Source organism: Cervus canadensis, chromosome 11, assembly GCF_019320065.1.
Source record: "Cervus canadensis isolate Bull #8, Minnesota chromosome 11, ASM1932006v1, whole genome shotgun sequence".
In the NCBI taxonomy this organism is placed as follows: Eukaryota; Metazoa; Chordata; class Mammalia; order Artiodactyla; family Cervidae; genus Cervus; species Cervus canadensis.
Genome location: NC_057396.1, coordinates 45,314,232 through 45,339,303, shown reverse-complemented (window position 1 = coordinate 45,339,303; position 25,072 = coordinate 45,314,232). Strand labels below are relative to the sequence as shown.

At 36.9% G+C, this 25,072-nt stretch overlaps 1 protein-coding gene and 2 pseudogenes across 1 annotated transcript; 2 read left to right on the top strand and 1 right to left on the bottom strand.

The window, feature by feature from the left end:
* Window positions 1–234: 234 nt before the first annotated feature.
* On the top strand, window positions 235–4,714 carry LOC122449303 (annotated as a pseudogene).
* Window positions 4,715–12,705: 7,991 nt separating this feature from the next.
* Window positions 12,706–13,870, top strand: LOC122449686 (annotated as a pseudogene).
* A 6,105-nt stretch (window positions 13,871–19,975) lies between these two features.
* LOC122449684 (olfactory receptor 52E2-like) lies at window positions 19,976–20,932 on the bottom strand. The gene has a single exon (XM_043481586.1). It carries the CDS (start codon window positions 20,930–20,932, stop codon window positions 19,976–19,978), a length of 957 nt encoding a protein of 318 aa, XP_043337521.1.
* Between the last annotated feature and the right edge of the window lie 4,140 nt (window positions 20,933–25,072).

Here is a 25,072-nt window from a genome sequence, read left to right as displayed (position 1 = left end):
ATATTATACTAAATGCCTGATATCTGATATCTACTACTTAATTTATTCTTCAAAATATCTCTAGGCAATATTATTATCATCCCTAATTATACAGTTGAGAAAACTAAGATATAAATAGTAAATCACTCACGGTGATACAGCTGGTACATGGGAAGTCCAGTATTTGAAGTGAGTCAGGTCAGTTCCAGGACTGACTGTTTTTACCACTTCTTTTTGATATACATATGGATCATCATGAAAAGGAAGCAATCATGGACAGAAGATAGTGGGACCAATGACTCACAGATCGGAATTCCTGAAGCTAAGCATTCAATGAACCTAAAATACCTGGTCAGTGAAGGAGGACAGGGAGAGTTAAGGTTGAAAATGGGATCTTCTATGCTGGGTTATTATGCTTGAATTTAGAATATAGATAAAGTACCATTTTATCTAGAAAAGAGAAATCCATAGAATTTGACTGCAAAATGAGGGACATGAACATTGATCTCTATGCCACATACAAATAATAATATTATGTTTTTGCCCCATAATTATAATTTTCTTGATATAAATTCCTATCCATTTTACATTCTCTCAGACTTCTTGTTTTCTAAATCATAGTCTGATGGTTTTGTCAGTAATCTCAGAGAATTTAATCCCAGGGCCTGATTATAACAGTAAGCTGAATTATCTCATCTTCCCCAAAGGTATAAGCAGCTATAACCTTAACATAAAACTTCTCTCTTTGTACTATATAAAAAATGGACATAGAGTTTTATTGCTTGATATCTATTGTGTGTCTCTACTCCTGTGGAAGAATGAAGCATCAGGGATGAATTATCTCTTGATGTGGGTGTGTACTGAAGTCAAATGAAGGAAGTATGATCGAGGTGGCTGAGAACTGCAATCTTGATAAGATATGCTTGATGGGGTGGGGGTGGGGATGAGGATCTTGTAACTTCTAAATGGAGATTGGGTATCTTTAATAATATTAGAAGATCCAAGACTTTTAAAATCTACTTACAAGAACAGTAATATACCTGGTTGATAGAATAGAATTTCTGCTTCTGCAAGAGGTTATAGGGATTGAATGAAACACATATATGAAGCCCAATGAAAGTCTGAGGTAAGTAGTGGCTCGTTATTGAGAGTTTATTTCCAGAGATGAACCCAAAATAGGCATCACAATGTCTAGAGGGCTTGTTCTTGACCAGCACCCTGACAGTGGCCAATGGCAATTACGTAGGAATTTCACTGTTCAATAAACACACATACAGGAGCATTGCAAAATGCAGTTTTTCCGTCTTTCTCTGTCTCTCTGTCACAATATACCATCTCCCTCTCTAAATTCATTATGTTTACAACACTTATTTTATTTTCTCAACATGATATATTTGCCACGGAAATACGGAATTATACTATGGGTGAAAACAGAAGTCTGTGCTACTTTATCCTGGTCTTGAACCACTCTGCCTTAAGTTGAGGTCCCAGAGAGAGTTCTCTTGTTTCATTATTTAAGTTTATGAGGCTTCTCCTGATAGCTTCTCCATCATTTTAAAGGCATTGCAAAAGTACTCTTCTCTATTTCCATTAGACAATTACAGAAAACAATTATCATTCCTATAATACCTTGTTATACCGGACAGTTTTAATATGCCTTCCCCAGATCCATCATGGCCTTAAGCCTTCTAATTTATCTTCTACCCACATTTCTGTTGTCTTAATCAGGCAGAAGGAGTGAACTTAGTTGCTAGTTCTGAAACAGTGATCAAATTATCAGGTTTTTTCAGAGGAACTGATGTAGAGTGAAGAGTGAATAAAGAAGTTGTCACATACCACTAGAAACAACCTCAAACACAACAATCTAAAAGGAGCCACTAAGAAATGGAATGACTTTGCGAAAGTAGAGACATCAATGGAAATCTACAGAATTGTATTATTATCCTTTTATTATTATCTTTCTTTCTGGGCTCTGGGCTCTTTCAACTACAGAGGTATGTGTCCACTGGTCTCTGCTCTTGGGCAGGCATTTCTGAATGTTTTGTGCTTTTTTCTTGTGATAATATGTATCTCTGATATTTTGTTTCTTTTTGACAGGATACTAGGTTTGATTTTGGAATTTTCTCTATGTCAATAAATGATGAATGAATCATTAGAGAATTTCTGCATTTTCTAATTATGGAAGTGTTTGTGCATTCATGCCTGTGGTTTTACTTTCTCACTTGCCTATTTCATTTTGGGTTGTATCTGCATTCTCACATGTGTATCCTTGATTTTTCATGTGTCCCTCTTCAGATAGGGATTTCATAAAAAGTATGGGGACTGAAAGAGAAGGGAATACCAGACCACCTGACCAGCCTCTTGAGAAAACTATATGCAGATCAGGAAGCAACAGTTAGAACTGGACATGGAACAACAGACTGGTTCCAAATAGGAAAAGGAGTACGTTAAGGCTGTATACTGTCACCTTGTTTATTTAACTTATATGCAGAGTACATCATGAGAAACACTGGGCTGGAAGAATCACAAGCTGGAATCAAGATTGCTGGGAGAAATATCAATAACCTCAGATATGCAGATGACACCACCCTTATGGCAGAAAGTGAAAAGGAACTAAAAAGCCTCTTGATGAAAGTGAAAGAGGAGAGTGAAAAAGTTGGCTTAAAGTTCAACATTCAGAAAACTAAGATCATGGCACCTGATCCCATTACTTCATGGGAAATAGATGGGGAAACAGTGGAAACAGTGTCAGACTTTATATTTTTGGGCTCCAAAATCACTGCAGATGGTGATTGAAGCCATGAAATTAAAAGACGCTTACTCCTTGGAAGGAAAGTTATGACCAACCTAGATAGCATATTAAATAGCAGAGACATTACTTTGCCAACAAAGGTCCGTCTGGTCAAGGCTATGGTTTTTCCAGTGGTCATGTATGGATGTGAGAGTTGGACTGTGAAGAAAGCTGAGCACCGAAAAATTGATGCTTTTGAACTGTGGTGTTGGAGAAGACTCTTGAGAGTCCCTTGGACTGCAAGGAGATCAACGAGTCCATCTTAAAGGAGATCAGTCCTGGGTGTTCATTGGAAGGCCTGATGCTGAAGCTGAAACTCCAATACTTTGGCCACCTCATGCGAAGAGTTGACTCACTGGAAAAGACCGTGATGCTGGGAGGGATTGGGGGCAGGAGCAGAAGGGGACGACAGAGGATGAGATGGCTGGATGGCATCACTGACTCTATGGACATGAGTTTGAGTAAACTCTGGGAATTTGTGATGGACAGGGAGGCCTGGCGTGCTGCGATTCATGGGGTCACAAAGAGTCGGACACGACTGAGCGACTGAACTTAACTGAACTGATCTGAATGGGGACTGCTAAATTATTCCATACTTCATGCTATGTTCTATGTTTTATAGGTTTGTCATGGACTTGATAATAAACCTTCATGTGTGCTCAGTCATGTCTGATTTTTTGTGACTTTAGTCTCCCAGGCTTCTCTGGCTATGTAAAATTTCCTGGCAAGTATACTGGAGTAGGTAGCCATTTCCTCCTCCAGGGATGATAAACCTAACATGTTAAAAAAAAAAAATAGGACTAAATCTGTATAAGTATTACGCTCTTTACACTGGGCCATTTAAAAAACTATGGCTTGATTTAGAATTTGAAAAAAAACAATAATAAATCCTTCCAAAGCAAAATTTTTCATTTCAAATTATATTGAAGTGCTGTTAATCATTTTTTAATAACCAATTCTTATTAAAATTTCTCTTTTTCTTCCTCCTTCTAGTAGTGACAACTTTTCCTACTCTGTGATTTAGAAGGATGTTTTGTCACAAATAGGAGCATTTTTCACCCAATCACATTTTCCTCATCAGAACCCCAGGTCTGGAAGAGGTCCACGGCTGGATCTTCCTGCTTTTCTGCTCTGTTTACCTTGAGGCTTTACTGGGCAATGTCACAATTCTGCTGATCATCAATATGGACCAGACTCTCTGGGAGCCCATGTTCTACTTCTAGCCCTTTCGAGAAACCTCAGTACCCTGTATGCTGGGTATCTTCTGAGATTATCAACTTCATGAGATTAATTTTGCAGATTGTGTGGCCCAGATGTTTTGATCCATGCTTTCACTGGCATGAAGGCTGAACTCCTGATGGCCATGGCCTTTGACCGTTATGTGGCAATCTCTGCTCCATTCCACTACATGACCATCTTGACATCCTGTGTGTTGCTGGGCATAAGTTTGTACACTTTAATTCGTCTAGTTCTGCTTACACTTCCCATGATCTATCTCATCTACCGCCTACCCTTTTGCCAGGCTCATGTAATAATATTTCATTCCTACTATGAGCACATGGGAATTGCAAAACTGTCCTGTGGAAACATTTATGTCAATGGTAATTACGGGCTCTTTGTGATCTCTCTTCTTCTCCTGCACCTAGTCCTTGTTGGCATATCCTATATTTACATGCTCCATACTGTTTTCCATCTGCCATCCCAAGACGTGTGGCTAAAAGCCCTAAGCACAGGTGGCTCCCATGTTGCTGTCCTCTGTGTTTTCTATCTTCCTTCAGTCTTCTCCTTCCTCACCCACCAATTTGGGCAAAACATACCCTGCTATATTCACATTCTTGTTGCCAACCTCTATTTGGTTATCCCACCCTCACTTGACCCCTATATTTACGTGTGAGGACCAAACAGGTATGAGAATGAGTGCTCCATTCCTTTATTAAAATATAAGGACTATTACTATGTTCATTAAGAAGCATTTTGACCCAGAGAAAAAACCTGTGTGTGATCTCTCCAGAAAGATGGTGTGTCTACATTTAGTGCTATCAAATTCCATGCTGGGGATTTGATTTTGGCTCATTAGTGATTCCATACTTTGAATGATCCTTAAAATATTTGAAGTTCAAGTACTTATTCCTATTGTGGAAGTAAGAACTGTTTGCATGACTTCACTTTGAGTGTGGATAATATGTGCAACTGACCTCTCCTAGCATAATGTTTCTTAATACTGTTTCCCCCCCAGTTTTCCCTCTCAGCTTAACAGAAAGAAAGACAAGGAAACATATAACAAGAAACTTTGTTCCCATAACACAGTTTTAAATATATTATTGATACTATTTATCTTAAATGTTAATTTTATTCAAACATATGAGGTATTTAAGTTGAAATAACCTACTCAGAGACAACATGACTACCAGAGGCTTTTTTGTGTTTCTTAGAGTCCAAATTTATCACTTTAAATTCAATAATTTCTGGGGAATGGAATTGTGATTTTTAATTCATGTAAATAGTAGCACTGTGTATGACCTCACAGACAGGTTTTTCACTTAATATTAAACTTAAAGATATATCTATGATAATACAAATAAGACATAGTTATTTCCTTTAAAACTTACTAGAATCTTTCATTTGCATTTTATTTTTCCTCATCTTTTGATGACATGAATAGTACTTTAGTTTTAATTTAGAATCAATGTGACATCTTTATGAATTATTTTCGTACATATTTGAAAATTTTCTAAAGTTTCTATATTTGGAATTGTTAGAGAGTAGGCTACATATTAAAAAAGTTTTGCTTTCTTGGATTATATTTCTTATTTATTGTAATTTCCTTCCCACCTCACCAATTTTTCTGCCTAGCTTCTTAAAAGTCTCATTGCATGAGTTGAGTGCACTTGATATTAACACTTTCCTATAAACCCTTTGTATTTACTACTTTATTTTTACATTAAATGTAGTCATTGCTGCTGCTGCGAAGTTGCTTCAGTCGTGTCCGACTCTGTGCGACCCCATAGACGGAAGCCCACCAGGTTCCCCTGTCCCTGGGATTCTCCAGGCAAGAATATTGGAGTGGGTTTCCATTTCCATCTCCAATGTATGAAAGTGAAAAGTGCAAGGAAAGTTGCTCAGTCGTGTCCGACTCTTAGCGACCCCATGGACTGCAGCCCACCAGGCTCCTCCATCCATGGGATTTTCCAGGCAAGAGTACTGCAGTGGGGTGCCACTGCCCTCTCCAAATGTAGTCATTACCGATTATATTACCTACGGCACAACCTTCAGTCACTTTCAAATCTAGGGCTCTGCATAGCTTTATTATATACCATCATCCCAACATCTATTTTATTATTTGGATTTGTCCATGTGTGTTTATGTGTATATATTAATTTTTACATTTTCTTCTAGTCTAACTGCAATTTGTTTTGTAATTGTAAAATGAAGGCAAGAAAATTAAATACTCTCTTTTTCTATTCCTAACTTGTTTTATAGCACGATTGCATTATTAAAATTACACAATTGAATTGTACTTAATCTTTCTTCACATTGAATTTCAATTTATACAAGAACATGATTTCTTTAATAGAGTAGGCTTGTCTGCCTGTCTTTACTCAGTATCATATGTTTTAATCACTAGAGATTTGTAATATATTTGAATAACTTTCAGAGCTGATTATCCTTCTATCTTGCCCTCCTTTTGTTCTTTATTATAATTTTTACAAAAAGTGTTGTCACTTTGCCATAGTTAACAATATCCTCATGGAATTTTGAGTTAACTTATTCTTGGGCTCACTTACACAATATATTCATTTCTTAAAATATCAACTAATTAAATATTCTCCACACTTAGGTAAGCACAGATGATACGATGATCCGTGGTAATTTTGTACTGTGGCTACTTAGCTAAGCTAACATTCTGTTTCCCAGAATCCTCTCCCCTACTACTTTTCAGTTTTGAGTTGGCTACATAAGAAATGCAGAAGCTGTGGGCACAAATGTGAAATGGTAGTCATTTTTTTGTTCTATAGTTCTACACTTTACGGGCAATGACAGGTAAACAGTGATACTAGAGGGTTCTAATTTCTCCTCACTTCCCCCAGCTCCATGTCCAGCTCTCCATTCTACCAACACTGCTGACAAAGTTATTTCAAGTTCACCACTAGATACTTTACTGCAAGTACACAGCTGCAGTAGCCACAGGTTATAAACCATCTTCTATAAATTTCTCTATCTTCTTCCTTTACGATTCCATCCCAGAAGCTGAATGTACCTAGCTTTCTGCAAAAAGCAACTCATTCGTGTATACCTAATATGTTTAGCAAATTTGTTTTCAAAACGTTTCTAGCTCCTTCTACACTTGTATCAATTCCTGTGACAAATTCTTTACTTCTTATACTCATAGTAGTTCTGAATCCTAACTGACATAAGTATATATGCATGTGTGTGTGTGTGTGTGTGTGTGTGTATCAAGAGTAGTTCCTGGGTAAAAAGTTCTAAGAATGAAAATTTAGTATTAGTTCCTTATTCAATTAAAGTCATTAAATCCCTGTTGGTAATGAGGACACTAGTGCTGTAGGGGATGCAGTGACAAAATTGTTGTGTATATTATCCCTCTAGGCTTCCTTAACCAACTGCTTAAAAAAGGCAAGGCTCTCAATGTCCAAGAATTTCTGCTAAAGAAGATTTTGATAAGAGTAAAGACAGTATAGATTTGGCTTTTGTGAAAAATAAGCTGGAGAACCTGAATAAAGGAAACAATGAGCTCAGGGTTTTAAATATCCAGCCCAAGGTCCAGGTAAGAAAATGGAAGTCATTTTTGACTATCCTAAAATAATAAACATCTCTCACTAGTCCATTTATTGGGAAGAAGTAGAGCTCTAAGAATTGAAATGACATTATATGAGTATACCGCAGTAAAGCAAATCCTGAGTTCTGCCAAGCCTCTTTTACGATTTGAAGCAGCTCTTCTTCTCTTGTTTGCGGTTTATTGTCTCCCCTTGTCCAAAGAAAATGTGATACTTTCCCCTGACATAGCTGAATTAAAGTATATTGCTTATCTATCCCATAACCTATTCCCATCATTCTTTATTGTTTCTAGAATGATGCTCTCTAATACAAATAAACTGTGGGCCACCTATATACTTCAAGTTTTCTAATCATCACTTCACAAAAGCTAAAGCAAAATGAAATTAATTTGGTAGACTATTTAATAAAACATCATATGGAACATTATTTAAATATAAATTCAACATAAAATATCAGTTAAATACTTTACATCCTTTAAATATTCCAAGCAAATCTTCTTAATTCAGTACTTTACACTTAAAACCCAGATTGCTTCATTCACTAAATTTTCAGTGACTAAAATAAAATGCAGTCTTAGAAAAACAAAGAAATATCGTGTTGAACTGAAAATTTTTTGTACTGCCTCAGACTTTAAATTAAAATGAATAAATATTAAAATTAAGTTCTGTTGCATTTGTCAGATTTCAGATGTTCATTAGTCATGTATGGCTGGTGTCTAACATAATTCTAGGCCTATAACTGGACTCAATGACAGCAGACTTTAGGGAATAAAATATACTAACCAAAGGAATTGCAACATTTTGTCACTTTGTACAGGTAGAAACCTGAGGAACATATGCCTTAGAATTTAGAATGAATTCTAAGATTATTTGATCTGAGTAGAAGGAGAGTGACATTTCAAGAGACTGAATTTTAAAATAAGGATGTTAAAATGAGATTCTAGATTCAGTGTTTCCAGGAGTGGCTCTAAGACTTCATTTGGTTGGTTGACTAAAACCTGGACTCAATGGTGTCCTGCAGCAAATGTAACTGAAATGCCAGCATTTCCTTGGAGAAGCTGCAAAAAGAGATTCCAAAGACTTCAGGGAGCATGGAAATTTCAAGTGGATTTATCATGTAATTTCTGCTCAACCAGCCCCCATCTCTATTCTCAGAGGGCCTAGGAAACCTTCTTTTCACTATGGCTGTGATATATGATATTCATGAGGAGAACCCAGGAAACCAGAAAAATATCCATTTTGACTAATTTCTGTAACCAGGAAAGATATCATAAATTTTTGCTGCCAAACTACTTTCTGAATTCAATCTTGAGACAATTCTAAAACACAAAGTCCATTGAACTAGAAGCTGTATCTCTTTGAGGAAAAATTCTGTTAAATTACTAAATACATACTGGTCTTCTTGAAAGGGACATGGGGTCATTTATCATCAAGACTGTGGATTGGAAAGGGGGCCAGCTAGAGTCTTGGTGAGGCCAGGGGAGGAGTGGACGGGACACTGGTCCTGAACTGATACTAATATCTGGAGAAGCAACATGCCACTGTGGTTCACTATTCAGAGTAGGGGCATATGAAGGTCAGGGAATCAATGGAGTTTTGACTGGTGTCCATCTCATAGTGAACCACGTGGTCTTGGAACCTATCATAGAAAACAATAGAACATCCACAGATGCTGCGTGTTAGTCACTTAGTAATGTCTGACTCTTTGCAACCCCATGGACTTCAGCCCACCAAGCTCCTCTGTCCATGGGATTGCCCAAGCAAGAATACTGGAGTTGGTTGCCATTTCCTTCTTTAGGAGATCTTCTCAACCTAGGGATCAAACAAGGTCTCCTGCATTGCAGGTGGCTTCTTTACTGTCTTGAGCCACAAGGGATGTCTCTACATTCATAGATAAATTGCAGAAATTAGTTCTACCATTAAGAAATTAAAATGTTTACTCCTGCTACATCTCCATTGAACTTGTCTCTCAACTATATGAAAGACAGACTGATTTTGGGTAGAATCCATGGTGCTTGGGTTCAATCACATTACTATACTGTCTCTGAGGAGGTTAAGAGTTCTCATGATTCCAGGAGAGAAGTATAGTTGGTTCACTTAGGCTCAGGTGCATATCACTGATTTTGAATAACTGGTATCCTTATCCCCAGAAAAGGGCAGAAATCTCTAGTGGATTTTTCTACTTAGCATAGGACCTGGCTTAAAACAGGGACTTCTGGACCCTTCAGTCTTTAATGAATGTTGCTCTAGAGAGTTTCATTTAGAGGCTTTCCTTTGGGGAGCATTGTATTAAGGATAAAAATTTCATTCTCTATTTGAGCATACATGAAAATGTAGAGATGAAGATAGACTCAGAGCACTTAATGTGCACAGTTTGGTCAGTCTATCACACCTTTCCCCAACCCACAGACAGAATGACAGACAGGGGAAGAAAGGAGAAAAGACAGAAGGGCCACAAAAGGGGGAGAGCAGTGGGGCTGAGACTGAGTTCATGAGATGATGTTCAATATTTACATATAATAGAAAAAATATCACTTTATAACTAACCCCTGTTTGTATTTTCATCTTTTCAATCATTCTAAGGTCAGGTGTCTCAATCTGATTCATATCAGAATGAAGTACAAAAAGAGAAAGAAATCCTAGATGTGTCTTATATCCCAGTGCTAAAGTGGTTATAACTGAGCCCTTGTGGCTCAACTGATAAAGAATCCACCTTTAATGCAGGAGACCTGGATTCGATCCTTGGGTTGGGAAGATCCCCTGGAGAAGGAAAAGGCTACCCACTTCAGTATTCTGGCCTTGAGAATTCTGTGGACTGTGTAGTCCATGGGGTCACAAAGAGTCAGACACGACTGAGTGACTTTCACCAACTCACTCACTCACTCATGTGTATTTATATATATATATATATATATGTATATATGTATAAAAGAAACAGTAGAAATAGAGAAATAGTCTGGTGCATTTCTTTCTGATCATTGCTATGTACCAGGCAAATGAAGGATCAACCCCATATTCAAAGAGTATTGTGCTGTATAAACAGTTTCCAGCATGTATGGATACTAGAGGGGGAAAAACAACAAACAAAAATTGTGTCTCCAAAAGTCATAAGGTTTTGCTAATGTATTTCCCTGTACACTTTTGGCTTTTGACACTACTTGGGTCCAGAGTTTTCAGTTTCTAGTTCCTTGGAAGGGCATGTATTGTATATCAGAAAACTAATGATTTCCTGAAATCATAAAGAATTCCCCACATGAGTTAAAATTCTCGAGACAGGCAGTAAACCTTGGGTCTACTTCATAATTATTGCCATCACTTGAGACTTAAGACTCTTTCAGGAAACTAAATATTTAAGGTTTATCTTTCTTTTTATCAAAAAAATCTTACAGAGTACTTATATTTTGTTTCTTACTTAGTTAAACAACAGAATACAAAAATCTCAATTAAAATAATTTCTGAATTGCACATTAAGCTCACCACTCAAAAAAATTCCTTAAAATATGTATTTAAAATTCACTTAACTGATATGCCAGGCTCAGTACTAGATCTCTTCCTGTCTCTCCAAGACATATACTCTTTTTTTTTCTATTTACCTAAAGCTACTTTTGACTTTCTGAATTACCTTTCTTTTTAAAAAAATTATTATAAACCACTCTAGAACATATCTGTGAGAGACGGGAGATTCATTTTTGCTGTCATTTATTATTCCCCAGAATTTAGACTAATACAGATTCTCCTTAAACACCAAAAAAAAAAAAATTCCTTAACAATAATTTGTGCAAAAACTACTTGCATTTATTTTACCATTTGCAAAAGTAAGTAAACTTTTACCACAGCATATATGTGTTTGTCTGTGAGTGCATATAGTTGACCCTTGAACAACATGGGTTGCAACACTGTCACTTATTTCTGGAGAGTTTTCAATACATATGTGCTATAGACCTACACCACCTATGGTTAATTGAATTCACAGGTGCAGAACCAATGGTATATATGGTTGACTACAGAGTTATATGTGGAATTCTGACTGCATGAGAGTCAGTGCCCCTAATATATGCATCATTCAAGGGTCAAATATAGGTAGCTGTGTATACTACATATCTATCTACATAGAGAAAGAAAGAGAGTTATATAATTATATATGTGTGTGTGTATATATATATAGTTATACAGTTATGTATTTTATATGTATATGTGTGTGTGTGTGTGTGTGTGTGTGTGTATACACACACACAAATCTTCAGCTAGTCATACCTCTCGATAAACCCATCATAAGTCAAAAATGCATTTAATACATTTAACCTACCAAACATCATAGTTGGGCCTAGCCTACCTTAAACCTACTCAGCACACAGTTACATTAGCCTACAGTTGGACAAAATCATCTAAGACAAAGTGTTTTTTGTAACAACAAATTGAACATCTTATGTAATTTATTGAATACTATACTGAAAGTGAAAAACAGAATGGTTGTGTGGGTACAGGATAGTTTTAAACACATAAGTTGCTTCTATTTACATATATACACACATATTGAGAGAGAAAATTGGAAGATCTCACTGTTTACACCATCATATAACTTCTGCATAAACATCTGTTCAGTTATAAAGATATTTGAGATTAAACAAGGGATTATTTGATAAGAAATAATGTTTGCTTGCCACTCCTGTAACTTTTTCTGCCCAACAATGATTGGGTTTTTAGTCCTCCAGCCTCCTTTCTTAGCCCTCCATGCTCTTGGCAGAAAGCACACATTTTAAAGCTTTGGGGCATAATCAATTATGTGTCACAAAGAAGAAATTCTAGTAAAATTATTCTCAAGATTATTTAATATCTTACTTTTCAGTCTCGTCTTCCTTCCCTCCCTTCTCTTTGTTTCTATGAAACAAAGATTTAGAGTAATAAAATGAATTCAGTTTTCTTTAAATTACAATTTTAAGTTTTCTTAAGGTAGATTTCAATCAATCTGGTAAAACAATAAGAACAACAACAAAAGGTTACTGATGAGGTTTTTTTGATATTGGGATAAACAGATAATTGCTTCTTTCCAGAACTGGTAAACATCATGGTAACAGACTGGGACCTCCCAACATGGATCAGCACACATTTGCAATGAACACATTATATAAAATCACAAGCAAGATGCCTCTTTCCAATGGCACCCAGTTTTACCCCTCCTCCTGCCTGTCGCTGGGAATCCCAGGACTGAAAAACATTCACATCTGGATTGACTTTCCTTTTTGTGTTGTGTATCTGATCGCACGCATAGGCAACTTCACCATCTTGTTTGTCATCCAGACTGAGCACAACATTCACCAGCCTATGTTCTGCTTCCTGGCTATGTTGGCTACCATTGACTTGGGGCTGTCCACAGCCACCATCCCTAAGATGCTGGGCATATTCTGGTTCAGTTGCAGGGAGATAATTTTTGATAGTCTGCCTCACTCAAATGTTTTTCATTCACATCTTTACTGGCATGGAGTCAGTAGTCCTTCCTGCCATGACTTATGACCGTCATGTAGCTATTTGTAACCTTCTTCATTACAGCACTTATGACTGGGCTTCCCTGGTGGCGCAGTCAGTAAAGCGTCTGTCTGTAATGCGGGAGACCTGGGTTCAATTCCTGGGTTAGGAAGATCCCCTGGAGAAGGAAATGGCAACCCACTCCAGTACTCTTGCCTGGAAAATTCCATGGATGGAGGAGACTGGTAGACTCTGGTCCGTGGGGTCACAAAGGGTCAGACACGACTGAGCAACTTCACTTGTTCATTAGAGCACAATCCTTACTAACAAGATAGTATCTCTTATTGGTTTGGGGGTGATAGGGAGATCAGTCTTCTGTGTATTTCCTTTTGTATTCCTCATCTTGCAACTGCCCTTTTGTGGACACCAAGTCACCCCCCACATGTACTGTGAGCACATGGGTCTTGCTTGTCTGGCCTGTACAAGGATCAGGGTCAACATCATATATGGTCTGGGGACCATTGCTCTCCTGGGATTTGACATAATGGCCATTGCTCTCTCCTACGTTCAAATTCTTCATGCTGTTTTCCATCTCCCCTCCTGTGAGGTCAGGCTCAAGTCTCTCAGCACCTGTGGTTCCCATGTATGCGTAATTCTAACCTTTTATACCCCAGCCCTCTTCTCTTTTATAACACATTGGTTTGGCTGAAATATTCCCTGCTACATCCATATTCTTCTGGCCAATCTCTATGTGGTTATTCTACCAACGCTTAACCCTGTCATCTATGGAGTTAGGACCAAGCAGATTCATGAAAGAGTGTTCAGAATATTCATCCCAAAATAAATAGCAAATGGATACCTCCAGTGTTGGTCCAAAAGATTAAATGTTAACATGTATACATCTGAAAAATGAAGAGAGGCCTTGAAAATGGCAAATAAGGTGCAGCCATGATTACTTACTGGAAAGGATGTCTTTTAAATGTGGATCTCATTTATTTAGGGAGTGAGAGAATAACATTTGAATTCTAAATAGTGTGAGTGAGTGAACATTCTATATGATTATTTGGGAGGTGGACAAGAGATATGTTCATGATTTCCAAGATACATGTCATGTCTTTTGTGACTAGGTCAAGTAACAGAAGATATTTTTCTATTTTCACTATGGGAACCAGGTATTCCTCTTCCTCTCCTCTTCTTTTTTCTCTCCATCTCTCTCTTTTTTTTTTTTCCCTAGAAAAAGTCATTTTAATTTCAGTATTCAAGTGAGTTTTATGAACTCTTGAAAAAATAAATTTTCTTTTAAATTACTTATGGGGTTGTCATCACAATCACTTTAGTATTTGGATCTTCTAAAATTCTTAACCCAGCCCTGAATACAAAGACTCCAAGAACAAAGGGTTAAGGAATCAAAGATGAAAGCTAGTACACGCACAACTATTTATATCCCCAAAGCTTTGACATTCTGCAAGAGCATGCCATTTCCCAAACACTAATTTCTCTTTACGAGGTTATGCTTATTAGTTGGGATTTGAAGCTCAGTAATAATACTGCCAGTTAATGTGAAACTCAATCATGAAGACTTGAGATTTTTGCTTTATGAAAAGATAATTAAAATTCTTTTATGCCATAAATGTGCATTCAGAGTCCATGAACCATGCTCTGCTTTTATTTAGGGATAGAATATTTTCCTGTCAGACCCTGTTCTTTCCATTTCTTGGTAGAAACATGGTATGGAGTGCATCTCTTGGCTTTCTGCTAGTGCATAGGACACTAACACACAACCCACTCGCAGAGCTTCCAGCCCTGCTATAGGACATGATTTCTCCTGGTGCTGTTCTTCACTTCATATCCTGTACTTGGTGGGAGTATGTGACATGCTGCTCTGACACTATTCAATTAGTGTTTGTCTTTATATGGTGCCCTTGCTTACTGCATATGTCCCTTACAGCAGCAGTTTAAGGGGCTCCGCAGAGCCGGAGAAACCATGCATTCAGGAAGCATGTGCAGTTGATAACAGACCAGTTTACATGCCTTATGAAGGTAGTCAGGAGACAGATCGGTAGGCTTGCTTCTCCACATTCTGATACCATGAGCTAACGAGAACAAGGTTTCGGGGTCTTAGTGTGCTAATGGGATTCCCAGGTGGCTAAGTGCATAAAGAAACTGCCTACGATGCAGGAGACACCAGAGACATAGGTTCAATTCCCGAGTTGGAAAGATCCCCTGAAGGAGGGCATAGCAACCCATTCCAATAATCTTGCCTGGAGAATCCCATGGACAGAGGAGCCTGGTGAGCTACAGTCCATAGCTCAGAAAGAGTTAGACATGACTGAAGCGACTGAGCAACAATACTGCTCATCCTTGGGTCAACTGAGCTTGCAATTTCTTTTTAAACTAGTTGCCCTAATAATCATATGGTAAGTAGATTTGATCACTCGTCTTTCTGAAGTCAGGTACTTGGTTTAAACACAGAGTCACTTATATTTCTGAAGTCTTTCAGCATCATGATGATTGGGACATAAACTCTGGTTGAGACGTTTGAAAAAAAACCTTTATACATCATTTTCACTTCCTGGTTCTTTTTATGAAACTAAAATTCCCAACTGGAAGAGCAAAAATTTTTCTAGATACAAGGATGAAATTTTAAGAGGTGTTTTGAATTAATTGTGGAAGTTATAAACAATTTCATTGTCCCCAGTGTCAGAATTTGAAAAAAAAAATTTTTGCTTTACCTCAGTCTAGCTCTCTCTTTATTCTCTTTCTTCTTTTCTTTCTCCTCTTCTTTCTTCTGATGCTCATCTTTATTCTTTTCCTCTATCCTCCAAATTTCTATCAGTTCAGTTTAGTCACTCAGTCCTGTCTGACTCTTTGCAACCCCATGGACTGCAGCACGCCAGGCTTCCCTGTCCATCACCAACTCCTGGAGCTTGCTCAAACTCATGTCCATTGAGTCGGTGATGCCGTCCAACCATCTCATCCTCTGTCGTTCCCTTCGCTCTTGCCTTCGATCTTTCCCAGCATCAGGGTCTTTTCAATGAGTCAGTTCTTCACATCATGTGGCCAAAGTATTTGCAGTTTCAGCTTTAGCATGAGTCCTTCCAATGAATATTCAGGAATGTTTTCCTTTAGGTTGACTGGCTTGATCTCCTCCCTGTACAAGGGACTCTCAAGAGTCTTCTCCAACACTACAGTTCAAAAGAATCAATTCTTCGGCACTCAGTCTTCTTTATGGTCCAACTCTCACATCCATAAATGACTACTGGAAAAACAACAGCTTTTACTAGATGGACTTTTGTTGGCAAAGTAATGCCTCTGCTTTTTAATATGCTGTCTAGGTTGGTCATAGCTTTTCTTCCAAGGAGCAAGTGTCTTAATTTCATGACTGCAGTCACCATCTGCAGTGATTTTAGAGCCCCCAAAAATAAAGTTTGTCACTGTTTCTGATGTTTCCCTATCTATTTGCCATGAAGTGATGGGACCAGATGCCATAATTTTAGTTTTTTGAATGTTGAGGCAATGGCAAACCACTTCATGCCTTGAGAACGCCATGAACAGTATGAAAATTTCTGTCAGCCTGTTTCAATATGTCTTACTATAGCTCTCTCTCCCTGCCTTACCCACCTCTTCCTAACCTAATTTAATTCTCCCTTTCATTTACACTCAAAGTACAAACAACTTTTTTCTTATTGGTTGTATTGAGTAGTTGACTAATTGGGTTAGTAGAGTAATTAGACACAGGAAGTATAAGTAAAGGAAAACATTCAAGTAAATGAAAAATTCACTCCTATAAATACTAAAAATTCTGTGTGTTTAAAATTAAATACATAGCCATCTCATTAAAATATTTCTTATACAGTTTATCTCATTTCACATTCTAGCAAAGTAATGCTCAAAATTCTCCAAGTCGGGCTTCAACAGTACCTGAACTGAGAACTTGCAGATGTTGAAACTTGATTTTAAAAAGGCAGAAGAATCAGAGATCAAATTGCCAACATTTGCTGGATCACAGAAAAAGCAAATGAATTCCAGAAAAACATCTACTTCTGTTTCATTGACTACACTAAAGTCTTTGATTACATGGATCACAACAAACTGGCAAATTCTTAAAGAGATGGGAATACCAGACCACCTTACCTGCCTCCAGAGAAACCTGTGTGCAGGTCAAGAAATAAAAGTTAGAAACAATGAACTAGTTTAAAATTGGTGAAGGAGTACATCAAAGCTGTCTATTGTCATCCTGCTTATTTAACTTACATGCAGAGTACATCATGTGAAATGCCAGGCTGGATGAAGCTCAAGCTGGAATCAAGATTGCTGGGAGAAGTATCAACAACCTCAGATATCAACGCCACCCTAATGGCAGAAAGTGAAAGAGTAAGAGCAGAGCCTCTTGATGAAGGTGAAAGAGGCTTAAAGTTGGCTTAAAACTCAACATTCAGAAAAATGAAGATCATGGCACCCAGTCCCATTACTTCTTGGCAAATAGAAGGGGAAACAATGGAAACAGCGAGAGACTTTATTTTCTTGGGCTCCAAAATCATTGTGGATAGTGACTGCAACCATGCAATTAAAAGACGCTTGCTCCTTGGAAGAAAAGCTCTGATAAATCTAGATAGCGTATTAAAAAGCAGAGACATTACTTTGCTGACAGAGGTCCGTATAATCAAAGCTATGGTTGTTCCAACAATGATGTACAGATGTGAGAGCTGGACATAAATAAGAAGGCTGAGCGCCAAAGAATTGATGTTTCAGACTGTGGTGCTAGTGAAGACTCCTGAGAGTCCCTTGGATTTCAAGAATATCAAACCAGTCAATCTTAAAGGACATAATCCCTGAATATACATTGGAAGGACCGATGTTGAAACTGAAGCTCCAATGCTTTGGCTACCTGATGCGAAGAGTTGACTCATTAGAAAAGACCCTGATGCTGGGAAATATTGAGGGAAGGAGGAGAAGGGGCAACAGAGGATGAAGTGGTTGGATGGCATTAGAGACTTAATGGACATGAGTTTGAGCAAACTCCAGGAGACAGTGAAGGGCAGGGAAACCTGTTGTGCTGCAGTCCATGGGGTCACAAAGAGACGGACATGACTGAGTGACTGAACAACAACAATGTAAATTGATGAATGTGCTAATTAACTTGACTTTGGTAATCATTCACAATGTGTACATATATAATATCATCACATGCATACATTTAAAAATAACATTGTATGAGCTAAATATAGACAATTTTTATTTGTCAAGCATACTTTCATAAAGCTGGATAGCCTGAGTTAATTTAGAATTCTATATCCTCCAGATAACCTTAAAAATAAAGTGGAGTAAAATTATTTTTTAGCAAAGAAAAACAAAAACTCACCACCAACAGAACTGCATCAAGGAAATAAGACTTAAGTTTATGTAAGAAGAAACACATACCAATAGAAATAGTAGATATTGGGAACATTTAAATGGATATTTACTGTCCTACATACTTATATGTCTATGAATTTTAAATTTTATAAGAAGTAACTTAAACCAACAATAGTATATGTCAGAAAGCAGATACATGGACTAAATTTTTTCTAAGATCATTTACTAAACAGAAAGTGATAAGACAGTTCATTTATATTAAGATTTGATAAGTTGTTTGGGCATTTTTAGGGTAATGGCTAAAGTAATTGTAAAGTTATTTATAAAATAAATGCAAATGAGACTTACAATAGTAATAAACACAATTCAGAGAGCAAAAGCTTTGTTGTAAAAGATCTATAGTTCAGGTTGAAGTAATAATGGCAAACATAAGATAATAATTTAACAAAACAAATAGCTGTAATTATGTCAAAGGTGCTTGAAATAGTAGCATACTTAAGATACTAAAATGGTCAGATGGGTTTAAATATAAATTGTTTCATACTTGAAAAATGAAACAATTATCAGGATATTAAAAGGTTGAAAGAAAAAGGATGAATAAATGAGTTTTTATGACTAAATTTAAACTCTGCAAGTTCCACTGTCATAAAAAGTGACATAGTCACCATTTTATTCCTGGTAGTTATGAAAATAGACATGCAAAGTGATTATAATTGTATTGAGAGAAGAAAGAAGCTCGGTAAAACACCAAATGACCCACCAACAGTGGATACATTAAAAACTTCTGACATAAACATATCAACCAGATATTGAGAAAAATAAAGAAAAATGATATAATCTACTTGACGCAACTACAAGGGAAAAAGAACATGCAGCACTGAATGCTGAGAAGTGGTCTGAAGAGCTGATGGAAATTAAATGCAGTTCAGTTCAGTTTAGTTCAGTCATTCAGTCATGTCCAACTCTTTGCGACCCCATGGACTGCGACACGCCAGGCTTCCCTGTCCATCACCAACTCCTGGAGCTTACTCAAACGCATGTTCATCGAGTCAGTGATGTCATCCAGCCATCTCATCCTCTATCGTCCCCTTCTCCTCCCACCTTCAATCTTTTTTAGCATCAGGGTCTTTTCCAAAGAGTCAGTTCTTCACATCAGGTGGCCAAAGTACTGGAGTTTCAGCTTCAACATCAGTCCTTCCAATGAATATTCAGGACTGATTTCCTTTAGGATGGACTGGTTGGCTCTCCTCCCTGTATAAGGGACTCTCAAGAGTCTTCTCCAACAACACAGTTCAAAAGCATCAGTTCTTCTGTGCTCAGCTTTCTTTATGGTCCAACTCTCACATCTGTACATGACTATTGGAAAAACCATAGCTTTGACTAGACGGACCTTTATCGACAAAGTAATGTGTCTGCTTTTTAGTATGCTGTCTAGGTTGGTCAAAGCTTTTCTTCCAAGGAGCAAGCATCTTTTAATTTGATGGCAGTTAAATATTTACAAAAGAGACCCAATATAGATGCATATTTAGCATAAATTTTATGAAAAAAATATTTTTCTACATTTCTGGAAATTGCATATTTAGCCTCATATGAGTTAGATTTCATTCTCTTTTCTTTGTTTCAGTTTTAACATTTTCTTTACATGGTCATAGATCTGCTTAGTTCTGACTCCATATATGACAGGGTTGAGCACTGGCGGTACTATGACATAAAGATTGGCCAGGAGTATATGGATATAGCGGGGAACATTTTGTCCAAAGCGATGTGTCATGAAGGAAAAGAGGGCTGGTGTATAGAAAGCAAGAATCACAAAAACGTGAGAACCACAGGTGCTAAGGGACTTGAGTCTGGCTTCATGGGAAGGAAGACGAAAAACGGCACAGAGTATCTGAACGTAAGAAAGGGCAATGACTATGATATCAAACACTAGATTACAAATTGCACATAAGCCATAAATAATATTGATCTTGATACTAGCACAAGATAGGCGAGCAAGACCCATGTGTTCACAATATGTATGAGGGATGACATAACTCCCACAGAATGGCAATCGTAAAATGAGAAATACAAATGGAATCACAAAAATAAATGCCCTCCCTAACACAGCAAGACCAATCTCAGAAACAACCCTGTCGGTGAGGATGGTGCTATATTGGAGGGGGTTGCAGATGGCTACATAGCGGTCATAAGCCATTGCCAAGAGGACTGCTGACTCCATAAGTGTGAAGCTATGAATGAAAAACATCTGGGAGAGGCATGCTTCAAAGAGGATCTCCTTGAGACCAAACCAGAAGATCCCAAGCATCTTAGGGATGGTAGCTGTGGAGAGACCCAAGTCAATGGTAGCCAGCATGGCCAGGAAGTAGAACATAGGCTGGTGCAGACTGCTCTCAGCCTGGATCACAAACAGGATAGTGAAGTTCCCTATGAGTGCAGTGAGGTACACAGCACAGAAGGGGAAGCCAATCCAGATATGGAGAGTTTCCAGTCCTGGGATTCCCAGCAACAAGAAGAAGGAGGGGTGAAACTGGGTATCATTGGGAAGGGACATCCTGCTGGGCAATGCATATGTCTTCAGAACTGTAGACTCACACAGTCTATAGGACACCAGATAGTTTTCTGTAGCTCTGAAGACCTAAAGATAGTATAAGAATACTTCATTAGCTTCCTTCTCTCATGATCACAGTCATCACCAACAGACAACCCTCATTTTGACCATTTTAAAATTCTGCAATCTCTAAATACAGTTATGGACATGAATTCCACTTGATGGAATGGCAACGCAAGGCTTAACACACATGATGGATAATAACATTTCAAAAAGCATGGAGATTAATCAAAATTTATAACAAAATGTTAAAAATTACTTTAAAAATTAAAATGGATTCATTCATTAGTATTTAGTCATGAATATTATAAAATAAGGTAGGGATAATAGTGAAAACAGCAACATCAACTACCAATTATTGAGGTGCTCCTACTATTTGTAAGACTTTTTGCAAAAATTACTCCTAATATTTAAAAAAACACCTTTTAAGAAGAGTACATTTTACATATAAATTGTCTAAAAATCAATGTGTTTAAAAGATTTATCAGAAGTTTAAAATGTTTCCAAAGGAATATCTGGGAGATTAAGCTAGAGAGAAAAGTAGTGAATGAAAATGGAAGAAAAATAGAAATAAAAGCTATGCCTTATCTTTGTTCTACTGTACACAAACACATAATACTCCACACATATTATACAAATACACAAACATTTTTAAAACTCACAACATCTACCTGAATAAAATATGTTAGTATTTCTCATTTACAGCTGAGTGAGTTACAATTTTAGGAGTTTAAACTAGATGTCAAAATGGCAATCAAAAATGAGAGAAAATTAGGAACATTAGAAGTTCCTAAAAAATTAGGAACATTGTTAAATCAGGCACATGACAATTCAATCATTTTCAAGGTTCCCTATATCTTTCTTTACATTTTCATGTAGTTTGCTTATAACATTTGATAGGAGATTTCCAAAGCATCTATGCATTCATGTGTTTAATTATTTTGTATTGAAAAGTCTCTCTTCTGATTATTTGAAGATTCCATGGCAGCAATACTAATCACGACCACATTTTCAGTAAGTAAGTCAGGATATCATCTAGGTCCTGATATAAAAAGGGAAAAAAAGAGTGTAATAAACATGATGTGGAGGAAGCAGTTGAGTATGAATGGTAAACCTGAAGAGAAGCAAAGTTAGGAGAAGGAGGCACTCTGTGGCAGTTGTGACAGAAATAAAGTCTATTTCCCTAGGGTTATGTCATTGCAACAGAACTATAAATACTTTCAAAGGATATGGCAATGAATGACAGGAGGAGTGAAAGCAGAACTCATTTATGGAGGCAAGTTGTTCTGTGAATCCCATGGGTGAATACAAGCAAAAAATAAAAAACATTTTCCTTTCTTTTCCAGTATACAAATATGCAACAGTTTAAAAGCTAATGAAAGTTTACTTTGAGTACTAAAGGGTAGATTTGATTGCTAAAGGGTAAAAATAAGCTACTTCTCTGGCTTTTCTAAGAAGGAAGGAATAATACTATATTATTTGATTGATAATAATTTAAGTGAAAATTATATCTCCCTGGACATATATGATCATAACCTATGGTGGTGCAGAAGGTAAATATCAGGGAAGTAGCCAGAAAGTGGTATGATTAAACCAAGTGGAAGACAAATATAAATAAGGAACACACACACACACACACACACAAACATATTAGAGTAGAAACAAGGAATATACAGAAAGGAGTAAGATCTGACTTCTCAGCTATATAAACTTTAATGTTCTTGTGGACATTAAATAGTGTTGCTTCAGTCAGTCAGTTCAGTTGCTCAATCATGTCCAACTCTTTGCAACCCCATGGACTGCAGCGCGCCAGGCCTCCCTGTCCTTCACCAACTCCCAGAGTTTACTCAAACTCACGTCCATTGAGTCGGTGATGCCATCCAACCATCTCATCCTCTGTTGTCCCCTTCTCCTCCCGCCTTCAATCTTTCTCAGAATCAGGGTCTTTTCAAATGAGTCAGTTCCTCAGATACATAAACTTTAATGCTCTTGTGGACATTCAAAAGTTTTGCTGAGCTGATTGTTAAAGAGCAAATTTTGTAAAACCCCAAGAACAACGTGTAACATCTATGGGCATGTGAAAGTGGGAGGGGATAGTAAAGGTAGCCTTTACCTGTTGACAAGCCTTCAGGAATTACAACAGTTTAGATGGGACAACAGTTTACAGTGACCTGGATGTGTTGAAGGAAGGGTTGTTAGTGATCTTGGTTCTTGTCACTGAAATTGAGGACATCTACAATCTTGTGTTTAAACCATCTTAAACTTTCATTCCTGCCCAGAGGTATTCTATCCATTTGATGTTACCATGAGAACACCCTGATATTTTCTCCTTGACTCCCTTGTATTTAAATTGGTAAAAATATCAGTGTTATGTCCAAGTCTCTAATGGACAAAAGCACATAAACAATAATGGAAGGTTCCATCAATCAAATTTTAAAAAACACCCTTCAAGACATAATTGAGATATATACTTAGGGTAATGGTGAATGACCTCATACAGACTAAATATCCTTTTGTTCTGTGTTCTTAAACAGTACAGGCTAATAGTATATATAGTGAAATATTGTACATATGAATAATACACAACTTCATGTCCTAACATGTATGTATATTACCAAATGATGATGAGAGAAAGAAATTGGCTATTTATATAAAAGTTTAAAATAGTAAAAACTATTCTAGAGTCTAAGAAGTCAGGATAATTGTTACTTTGTGGAATACTGGTAGTCAGCATGAGTGGGACTCCCAGGGTGTTGATAATGTCTGTTTATTTACTTATATACTGGTTATACAAATGTAATCACTTTGTAAAAAATTGAGCCATGCTTTTATGATGTGTTCCTTGTTTATGGATATGAAAGTTCAATAAAATACTTTCAAAATATGAATTCTTTAATGCTGAAAGAATATATGTCATTTATTTTCGTATCCCTGACATCACTTAGTACAGCCTATTGCATAGTAAGAAATCAATATTAAAATGATTAATGGTCATAAAGATATCCTAGGCTAGATATAATTTGCTCTCTAATCATGTTAATAGTTTCATGCATGTATGTATTATTCATTAAATACACATTATTGGATGCGTTCTGTGTTGGAAACTTTTCTGAAACATTTCAAATTTGAGGTTTGTGCAATCATGAATAAAATGTTATGCAGTTGATCCTTGAACAATTTGAGGGCTGTGGCACCAACTATCCTTGCAATAAAAAATAACATGTAACTTTATTGTTACCTTTCCATTTCTGCAATTTCACGTTCTCTGATTTAACTAACCTTGGATTATGTAGTACTATAGTATTTATCATTGAAAAAAAAAACTTACAATTAGACTCACAAAATTCAAAGATCAACTGTATATAATCTGATGCAGTACTGAAAAACAAGGATATTCAAAGGAAATAAATTTCTAAAAATTAATAAAGCTATTCCACAAATAGGGGAACAAGTTCTACATCAATATGTGAATTCAATCATGTAATCTACTCTTAAAGGGCTTCCCTGGTAACTCAGATGGTAAAGAATCTGCCTGCAATTCAGGAGACCCAGGTTTGACCCCTGGACCAGGAAGATCTCTGGAGAAGGGAATGGCAACCAGTACAGTATTCTTGCATGGTGAATTCCAAGGACAGATCATAGGGTATTAAAATAAAATGGAATAGAGTTTCTCAAAATTATAAGACATCCCTAATCATACATACATAGCACCTCTCAGTAGCAAGATCAAATGCTTCCCTGTAATTGTCATCATTGTGTGAGGCAATTCTATAAATGTATTTTTGTAAGCTCTAGAAAGATAAGTCCTGTGATATTGAACATTTCATATTTTATTTCTATTTTCAATTTCATATTTTCCTTTAAAGACATCTGTTCTTCTGATTAGTAAATACTGGTGATTCTTAACCATCAGCTTTCACTCCTGCTCTTTCTCATTTAATATTTCTAAATAGTCTTATCCACATCTATTGCTTTAAAAACTTTCTTTATAATAAAGATTACTAAATAAATGTCACTAGTCCTCAGGGCTGTGACAAATTCAGATTCATATAACCAAATTCCTGAGTAACTACCTTCACATTT